At 31.3% G+C, this 10,313-nt stretch overlaps 1 protein-coding gene across 8 annotated transcripts in view; it reads left to right on the top strand.

Annotated features, from left to right (window-relative positions):
* LRBA (LPS responsive beige-like anchor protein) overlaps nucleotides 1-10,313 on the top strand; it is a 779,818-nt gene that overhangs the window by 567,570 nt on the left and 201,935 nt on the right. For all 8 annotated transcript variants that reach the window (XM_060655634.3, XM_060655639.3, XM_060655638.3 and 5 more), the window contains 2 exons: nucleotides 6,998-7,115; nucleotides 9,236-9,338. In XM_060655634.3, the coding sequence (XP_060511617.2) occupies nucleotides 6,998-7,115; nucleotides 9,236-9,338 (221 nt within the window). The remainder of the gene's footprint in view (nucleotides 1-6,997; nucleotides 7,116-9,235; nucleotides 9,339-10,313) is intronic.

Raw genomic sequence — 10,313 nt, 5'->3', positions numbered from 1 at the left:
TCAATGGGAGCCAGTGAAATATGAACTTCATTGTCACCTAGCCCCAAAGCGATAAGATAAAATGAGCTGATACATCATTTGCTGTGGTTTTATCATCTCCCTCAGTAATTGGAAGAGAAAACATAAGAGTGTATGTGTTTGTGTGCTCCCCTCTTGCCCCTCCCAGCTGCCCCATCATCCACACCCAGGCTAAAACCATTTTAGCCCAATCAATACAGAGGTCACGTAGCATTTTATTTATATATTTTTAATTTTTCATACTGACTAAACTGCCAAGTAGAACATTAGAGTAATGAATATGTTTAATTGAATTTGTCACCCATGAAAATGCTAAGGAGAATACTGTACTACATCATAGTACCTAGTAAGCAAAAGGAAGAAATTTACTATGTAGAAGGAAAAAAATAACTCATAATTAATTTAAAAGGTAATTTTCTTTCATATTCATAACTTTTGTATTATTGTTATCATTATTCTTTTCAAAGTTTGGACACATTCTGTGTGTTCATGGGTATATATTTAATAACAAAAGTGGTATTGTAAAGTTACAACCAGAGTCAACTGTATGTCATTTTTAAATTCAAGAAAGACCTCTGAGTTTTACTTTAAGAATATATCTTTGAAAACATAAAAGTTATATGGTTGGTGATGAAGTAAATCCATAAGCCAAATAGAATTCAATATTATTAGAATAATAAATTCTAAATTTGTGAATAAATTCTTGAGTGCTATGCTTTGATACCAAGTTTCAGAGAAAATTATATGCAGCAAAATCCAAAAATTGTGTAAATAATAGAATGGTACAACTTTAAAATACTTGATTAAAATTACTTCCATGAGTTTGTTAAAATGACGATTATTATAAATAAAACATATTTGTACATATATCTAGTAATGAGCTGCTATTAGAATTTTTTCAATATGTGCTTTCATTTTAAATGTATTTCAGATATCTACTGTTTTCCCATATTAAGATATAATCTTTGTGACTAATTTATAATCCTGTTTCAAGAAAATGGGATATGAATAGTTTCTAGGCTTTCCTTCCATTGGTGTTATAGCTTAATTGATGGCATGGTTAGTTTGTATTTTGTATATTAAGTTTCAAACATTTTTCTTGATGTTAAGTATATCTATATAGTTTGGAAATGGTTTTGTTATGAAATTTTAAGTATTCTTGGTGACATATATATTATCGAGTTTTACTCTTTAATCACATTATTCAGAAATCAATATGGAATTGTCTCAATGAGTAAAACCTTTCCAAAAATTGACAGATATTTGGGACTAGTTTACGCAAAGCTAGTCTTAAACATTAGAAAGAATAGTATTTTAAAGTTGTTTACTGATTCTATGTATGCAGACACCCGTGTAAATATTTATTTTTGAGGTAAAACATTTTATCACTTTTTAATATTTTCCCGTTTAAAATTGTTTTAAAACATTTTAAATTGATTGAGGATAGTTTGTATAGTTTTTGAAAACCAAACCTTTTATTTTACTTTAGTGAAGCAACTACAACTTTATATTTAGAGTTTATTTAAAAATTTCTAAAGCTTGATAGTCCATAAAAGTATTGTGCATTTGGGCAATAAATATGTTTCTGTTTTGTTCTCTCTTGAGGATGAGCAATTAGAGGAAAGTTTTATATGGATAAATTCATAAGCTTTTCAAAATGAATGATTAAAGAGAAAGTGAAAAAATTATTTGCTTTCAAGCTAATAAATGCAACAGGGTGAAGAAATTTTCATATGTGTTCACAGTATACTATTTGAAAGATAGAAGAAAGCATTGTGTGTATTATTTGGGGAAAATAATATATCCCTTTTCAGAAGGCACAGTTTTCAGATAACAATTTTAAAGAATATGAGTTTGATAATTTTAATGTAAAGAAATGTTATATACACACACACGTGTGTGTGTATATATTTAAAATTAAATACCGATTTCTCTTTCCTCTCTAACTCTCTTACCTCAACATTTAATCATCTTTGTTGAACAAATTATTTAAAAAAAAGAAATGTGAATTTACTTCTACTATTAATACTAACCATATTAAAACAAGGTGGTAAACATTCAAAGAGTGCTGTGGGCTTAAGCTTTCAAGCTATTTTAGATTGGGGGTCATAACTGCAGCGCAATGGTAATGATACGGTTTCCATAGCAACTGATTCATTGGAGGGCTAGACCTCTGTCTAGGGTGCTGTCAGTGTATGTAGAGTTTCAGTGAACAGAAAGTCCCAAAGAAGGGTCTGCTTCTACCTAATCCAGTTTTAATTGAACTCTAGAGACTTTGAAGTGAAGCCTCGGACCAGGAATATACTATTCCAATAAGAAATAAACCTCTTGCTTAGCTAGGCCTCAGCTGCATTTCAGTACTGACACCTTTTCCTAATGAATACTTTAAAGAAATGTTATTGTATCAATTTCAGCTACTAATTCTGTTAGTTAAAAGATTTTTTGTTTCTATTTTAAACCCGCCATCTTGACCGTAAGTATAGAATTTCATTTGTTAACTCTCTTGGAGTCAGGCTAGTTTTCATGTGTGATTTCAATGTTTGATATTTTTGGCAATTTTAAATAATTTTGTCTGTGTCTCCTCCTGTTTCTCTTTCTCTGAGTTTTAACACAATAGACCTGCTTATATTTAATTTTGAAAGCACATTACTGGCTTGCATTCAATATGGGTTTGAAAACATAGAAAACAATGCTGGATATTATGTATGGATATATATGTACTAACAGTATAAAAACTGACATAGGAATGATAAACCTTAAAACAAGGGCAGTGATTGACTCTTACAAAGGAGGAAAATGGTATCAGGAAGGTTATTTATGGGAATTTCAGTACTATCTAAAAAGCTTTATTAATTAAAAATTTTTTTTAAATGTTTATTTTTGAGAGAGAGGCAGACAGAGGCAGAGTGCGAGTGGGGGAGGGGCAGAGAGAGAGGGAGACACAGAATCTGAAGCAGGCTGCAGGCTCTGAGCTGTCAACACAGAGCCCGACAGGGGCTCGAACTCGTGGGCCACGAGATCATGACCTGAGCCAAAGTCAGATGCCTAACCGACTGAGTTACCCAGCGCGCCTTAATTTTTAAATACATGCAGTAATGTGGCATAAAGTTAGGATTTGAGTATTGGGTACATGGGGCTTATGTCATTTTCTGCAGTTGTGAATTTGATTTGCATTTTAAAGAAGCATACCACTTCAAGTAGGTTATTAAATGACTATATTGCTTAAAGGAATGGGATATAAATTGAATTTTTTATTAATTGAAAAATTTTCAGTACATTACAATCTTATAATAGTATTTTAGTATATTTATTTCTGTTAATAATTGAAGTATCCTAGAATATAATTAAATGTTTAGTTGCATGACCATGATCTTACAATGACTGACGTCACCATTATGAGCAGCAGGTCTTCTTACATAGCTTTAGAGATATAAAAGGTAGAATTTTCATATCAATGTGTTCTTTTCATAGCATATCATAGACCTTAGAAGAGCCCTTGTTATTTGTTTTCTTTCCTTTTTCACCTATAACCCAAGTACAGGAAGACAAATGTAGTTCATTAAAATTCTGATGGATTGAGTTCCAGTTTAACAAACTTTTAAGCCCCTTTTTAGAAATGTGACAATGTAGTATATATATGTAAGCTCTGTACTTTTGGATTAGAGAATCTGGGAGTAGGCCAGACTCTGCCACTAGCTTTGAGGGACTTTGTATTAACTATATAATTTTTCTGACTCTCATTTTCCTTAGTAATATTGGATAGATTGGGGTATAAAGTGTTAAAGAACATATATTGAATTGTCTACTATTTGATAGGTCCAAGATGGCAAATTCAAATGCCAATGGAAACTAGACAGATAATAGTAAATGAGTGAATGAGTGGAGACTGTGCCAAAATGGTGAGTGTGTATCATTTGTTACCATGTGGCAGATAGACCTAGGTTTGACAGATGCCCCAGTTTTTCCCGAGAAAGTAATCTGAATAATAATGTAAATCTCCATTTTTAAGGCATTTTAAATTACTTGAAATTTTGTTATAATATTAAAATGAAGTGTATTTGGGCCATATATGGAGGTTAGGTTGCCATTGATTGACTCATGTAATCATTCAGAAACATCTACTTTGTGCCAGACATTGTTCTAGAAAATGGAAATAGACTATACTTAAGTCTTTGTTCTGGTAGAACTTAGATTCCAGTGCTAAATAGAGGCAATAGAGAAGCAAGCAGATACTATAATTGCATGTAATGATAAATGTTGTGAAGGCAATATGGTGAGTTTGGGGGGGCAAGAGGTGGTTATGGAGGCAGTGAGGTTTAGATCCAGTGGCTTCTCTAAGGAGGTAACATTGAAGCAAGAATCTAATGTAAGAATAAGCCAGTCATGTGAAGATTTGAGAGAAGAACATTCACATCAGAGGAGACAATAAATAAAAGGCCTCAAAGAAGAATGAATTGGGCTCATCAGTAAGTCCCAGATGTAAGACTTTATAAACAATTGTAAAGAGCTTCCATGTTTATTATCCATGTAGTGCAAAGCCACTGGATGGTTATTAAATGCATGTGATCTAATTTGTATTTTAAACTTTTTTAAAAAATCTTTTTTCTTTGGCTCCTCTGGTCATAGTAGACTCTAGAAGTATAGATCAGGAGAGAAACCAAGTAGGAGAACACTATAGACTCTGAAAGTTTAAACCTGCTGGTTATGGTGAGGGAAAGAGGTACATGCAACCTCTGCTTTCAGAAAATCTTGAGAGTAATACCTACAGCTTTGTTCTCTCTTTTCCTGTTTATTTCTTTTGCTCTTACTTACACAGGTATTGGCTATGTGAAAGTAGATTTCCATATCACCAGTTTTAAAACTGAAAGTTTGATTTGTTGTTTGGTTCTTAGAATTTTTGTTTTGTTTTTCAAAAAACATTGAGACTTGGAATTGTTCTTTCATTTTTAAATCCTTTGGTGCCAGAAATATAATTTTTAGAAAAATCAAAGTACATGCTTTTTGCCCATTATTGCATTTTTCATTGAGGAATATAGATCTGTTTGCAGTTAAGATCTAGAAAATGGAAATAAAAATAGAAAAGAAAGTTTTCATAGGATAAATTCTTATTATTAATTATTTTTCCTTTCCTTGTTTATCCTGTCTTTGTCCCTCCAAAGCAGTATCATAATCACATGTCATTCTATTTGTATTGTTTAGTGGTGGTTACTTTTGAGAGATATAGCTTAATTGTTTACTTTGCTTTCATGGATTTTCATCACGTTTTGATAGTAAATATGTCTCATTTTCTTTATTAAATTAATATTAGGTGAAGTACTGGTGTGGAGAAATTCCACATCTGGTTTTCCTTTAACACCTTCATAATTAAGCTTTTGAAATGAACTTTTTAAAAGAAAAAACTTGAATAACAAAGCAACAAAGTGGCTTAGGACTAAAGACAGGATTACTCTGAGTTGGCAAAGCATTCTAAGCTATTGCGTCTGTCACATGGGATGACAAGAATTGTAACAAGTTACTCTGACAACCACCTACTCCATAGAGAGATTATGTTGAGTTCATTTGCAGGTTTGTGTTTAGCCTAGCTGACAAAATGATACTTAACCTCTTATACAGTCAGTCTTTGTGCTTTGTGAATGAGTGACTGTTGCCTTTAATAGTGACCTTAAAAGTGTGATTTTTTTTTAAAGCTATGAAATGAAATATATATATATTTTTTCATTTTATTGAAAAATAATTGACATACATCACTGTATAAGCTTAAGGCATACAGCATGATGGTTTGGTTTATATATATTGTGAAGTGATTGCCACAATATATTCATGCATCTTCTCATAGAGATACAATTTAAAAAAATTTTTTACACATTTTTAAAACGTTTATTTGTTTATTTTAAGTGAGAGAGTTGGGGAGGGGCAAAGAGAGAGAGGGAGAAAGAGAATCTCAAGCACGCTCCACGCTCAGCATAGAGCCCGACATGGGGCTCAATCACATGAACCAGAAGATCATGACCTAAGCTGAAATCAAGAATCAAACGCCCAACTGATGCAGCCAGCCAGGCTCCCCTCATATAAATTTTTAAAAAATAGAACGAAAAGGGGGGAAAATTTCTCCTTGAAATAAGAACTCTTAGGATTTACTGTACATATATATTTTAAAGTATGTTAAAGGTACTTCTGCAGTAGAATCTAAAAAAAAAAAGAAAACAGAAAAATTAATAAATAAAAGGCACAATCAGACCTATAAACACAAAGAACAAACTGATGGTTACCAGAGGTCGAGGGTGGTGGGGGGTTGAGCAAAATTGGTAAAGGGGATAGGGAGATACAGGCTTGCAGTAAAAGGCACAGCATAAGGAATATAGTCAATGATACTGTAATAGCAATATAACGGGGTAGATGGTAGCTGCCCTTGTGGTAAACATATAGCATAATGTATAAACTTGTTAAATCACTATGTTGTACACCTGAAACCAGTGCAACATTGTGTTTCAACTCTACCTAAAAGAAAAACCCTCATATACATAAAAAATATTTCTGGTTACTCTAAAATCATTATTATATGAAACTGAATTGTATATGTGATCTGTAAGCATATAAGGTATTCTTTTGAGGTCTTCCTTCTTTTTAAGGTTTTATGTAAAACTTTACTTTCTGTAAAATGATTCAAAAGTCAGTCACTAAATAATGCAATGTGTATTTCCTGAAAAACAATAAATAGGATTACATCACTGCTTTTAAAAGCTCAAAATATATTTGTAAGTAGATGTTTTATAATTTTCCTCTACTTTTTCATTAAGCTTCCTTTCCATACATTGCAATATGTTTTCTTAGTTTCCCTCCAGATTGTTTCAGTATGTTTTTTCAATATTTAGAAATTATTTTTCTCAATAGGGTCTTTTCTATTTTATTCAAGAGGAAAAACAACAAGAAAAAAATTCAACTGCTGTTACTTACTTGGGCTTATTTTTTTTCTCACTAGATCCTGGCATATACAGAAGGGTTGCATGGAAAATGGCTGTTCACAGAGATACGATCAATCTTTTCTCGTCGTTATCTTTTGCAAAATACAGCTCTGGAGATCTTTATGGCAAACAGAGGTAATATGTTTCAGAAGTAAATTGTTATAAAGCTAACCTCCACCTCTTTCGGATTTCATTTTTGAACATACCATATAGTTCCCAGTTAGGTAGTGATTTGTAGTCTAATCTCTGTCATACTGACCTCGTTTTTTGAACCACATGCATCTTCATGGGTTTTTCCCCCTTGACCATTCTTAGAATTATTTGTAGTAATTTTAGTTTTTTGGCCATATCATAGATTAGTGCAAAATTTTCTAAATATGGTGAATAACTAACCATTTAATCAGTTGAAGAGTTTTGGTATTCTCAATATTGCTCTGATGCTTAAACTCCTCCTGGAAGGTGGATGCATTTAGAAAGGGGAGAGGGTAATCAAATGATTCATATATTTATTCAATCTTTTGTCTAATCTATTGCCATTTATAAAGGGACCATCAGAAAATGGTACTCAAGTGTCCTGGTTGCTTTGTATTACATCATTCTTGAAAGAACTAAAATTCAATTTGTGGGTTTAAAATGGAACTTGGTAAAATTCATTAAGACAAGAAGGCGAGACAAGGTGAACTTGAAGTAAAAGCATTGTTGGGTATGAGTGGAGGCATACAAGGGAAAATAATATAAAGCCTAGTGACTTCCTGTGCTTACTCCTTATACATAAGTAGATTAAAGTTTTATTTTCTCTTTCTATAATCTACAAGTTGTCGTTTAAAAAAGTCTACATATAATAATGTATATTCCATGCACACATTATTTTCCCTGTATGGAATCATGTGTCTTTAGAATACAAATTTCTTTAGGTAAAGATGTTTTTCCCTTTCCTATTTGATCTCCTCTTCTATACATACGTCTTCTAACTAATGTGAACATTATTTTTTCAGGCAAATGACCAAGTGAATGTTTCATGCTTTAGTTCAGCCTGCATTCTTGCTGTCCCAAAGAGATTTTGTTTCAGTATTACAATATTTATTACTTGCTCATCCTCATTCATTTTTCTCCTTTAAAATTTCTTATGCATCCTTGCTATTGTATGTGTGTTTTTCTTTTGCCTTTCCCCCATGGCCTTGGGTTATCTGCCATAACTTAATGTTAGTTTTGTTGTTGTTGTTTTCCCTATATTCAATGTAATAATGGGTATGTAAGGATGGCATATTAAAAAGATATGTTGGATATGTATATGTCAGTTCCAAATATGTTTTAGATACTTAGTGAATGACCATGTATTTTCTTTACCTGAAACTTCTTGGTAATGTCAGTATTCAAAGCTATACCAAATTGACAAATTTTTTTTGGAGTGAATTTTTTTAAGCTAGGTAGAGAATAAGGATCATTTTCTAGATGAGTACTTACTTCAAGCTTATATATGGTCATGATATTGCAATTAATGTAGTTAAAATTTTAAGACTATCCAATTTGATATCTTCGAACTTTTCTCTCATGATTTTGACTTTCTTATTTTCATATTTCTTAAGGATGGAAATTTATACATGACTATAATTAACATATACTTAATATTTTTATGTATATTTATATGTTTCTTGATATTCTCAAAATGTGTAATTATTGAAATAAAAATGATTAGGAGACATTTAAATTTGACTATTATCTATTCAGAAGTGTTTTCCTTTAGGTCATTCTATTTTATGTGAAAATATAAATTAAAAACATAAACATTGTAAAGAGAATAATTTTTAAACTGTTAATTATTGGAAATAAATAAAAGCGACAATTTAGCACCTATATGTGTAGACTTTGGTGTTAGATTGTTAATTATAAAACTTAAAACCTTAAATATTTATTTATAGAAACTCAAAGATACATATATTTAACTTGTTAAAATTCACTTTTGTAAATTCAAAGTTGTAGTTAGATAATCTCAGCTTCATTTCACATTAGTACAACAACAATTTTTAGAACTTCTGACAGCATTTAGAGAAAATTGTTTATGGTTCAGGAGTTTATAAGTAAAATGACTATCACCTCTGGAAAACTAATGCTAAAACTTGATATGCACTATAATAAAAGTAATATGGCAAGAATTGTATACCTTAACTAAGAGTAAATATTTATTAGACCAAGAAGTTAGTTTTCCAAGAAGGAAGCTATATCATGTTCTAATTTTTAAAAATTACTTTTCATAGTTGCTGTAATGTTCAATTTCCCAGACCCGGCAACAGTAAAGAAAGTAGTTAACTATCTTCCTCGTGTTGGTATTGGAACCAGTTTTGGGTTGCCTCAAACCAGGTACTGTTTTATGAGAAAATTTTGGAAAGTAATCTGTATTAATATTTTTTCTTACTTGTTTTTAAATGCATAACCTTCTGTTGTATGTTTCATAGTAATGATGATTATTAATGCTTTGAGTCAGCTGAACCTCTGTCTGAAAAAACTAGAAAAAGAGGATCAAATGTAAACCAAAGTAGGTTGAAACAAAACATAAACATAAAAGCAGAACATTCATCAAATATGAACAGAAACAGTGGAGAAAAATCAATACAATGAAAAGTTGTTTCTCTGAAAGGATTAATAAATGTAATTTATATATAAATATATATGATATATAATATATATTAATATATATGATATATATATATATCATATATATATGACTTATGAAGAAGAAGAAGACACAAAGTGCCAACATCAAGAATGGAAGAGGGGATATCACAACAGATCCTATAGATATTAAAAAGAAAATACTGACATATTATGAACAAATCTGTGCTACTTAGACAAGTTAGATGAAATGGACAGATTCCTTAAGAAATAGGTAACGTTAATACCTCTACAGAGGAAAGTGAATTTATAGTTAAAGGTCTTCTGAGCTAGAGAATATTCCTAGCTCAAATGGCTTCGTTGACAAATTCTATAAAACATTTGATGAAAAAATATCATTTCTAAACAAACTATTACAGAAAATAGAAAAGAAGGATAAAATTTTAAAGGTATTCTATGAGACCAGGGTTACATGAATTCCAAACCCACATGAAAGCATTACCAGAAAAGGAAACTACTGATCATCTTGATTGGAAAAGAAGAAATAAAACTGTCTTATCAAATCTGCTTTTCATAGGCTGCTTGAATGTTTGCATGACATGGGTGCTGACTTTCCCAGAGTAAGTGATCCAAAAGAGAATGAGTCAGAAGCCCCAATGTCTTTTTATGACCTACCCTTGATAGGTAGAGTAGGTCATTAATTCTGCTACATTGTATTTATCA

The sequence above is a fragment of the Panthera onca genome, chromosome B1, assembly GCF_046562875.1.
Source record: "Panthera onca isolate mPanOnc1 chromosome B1, mPanOnc1 haplotype 2, whole genome shotgun sequence".
In the NCBI taxonomy this organism is placed as follows: Eukaryota; Metazoa; Chordata; class Mammalia; order Carnivora; family Felidae; genus Panthera; species Panthera onca.
The sequence above is the reverse complement of the archived record's forward strand: the minus strand, read 5'-3'. Positions and strand labels throughout refer to the sequence as shown.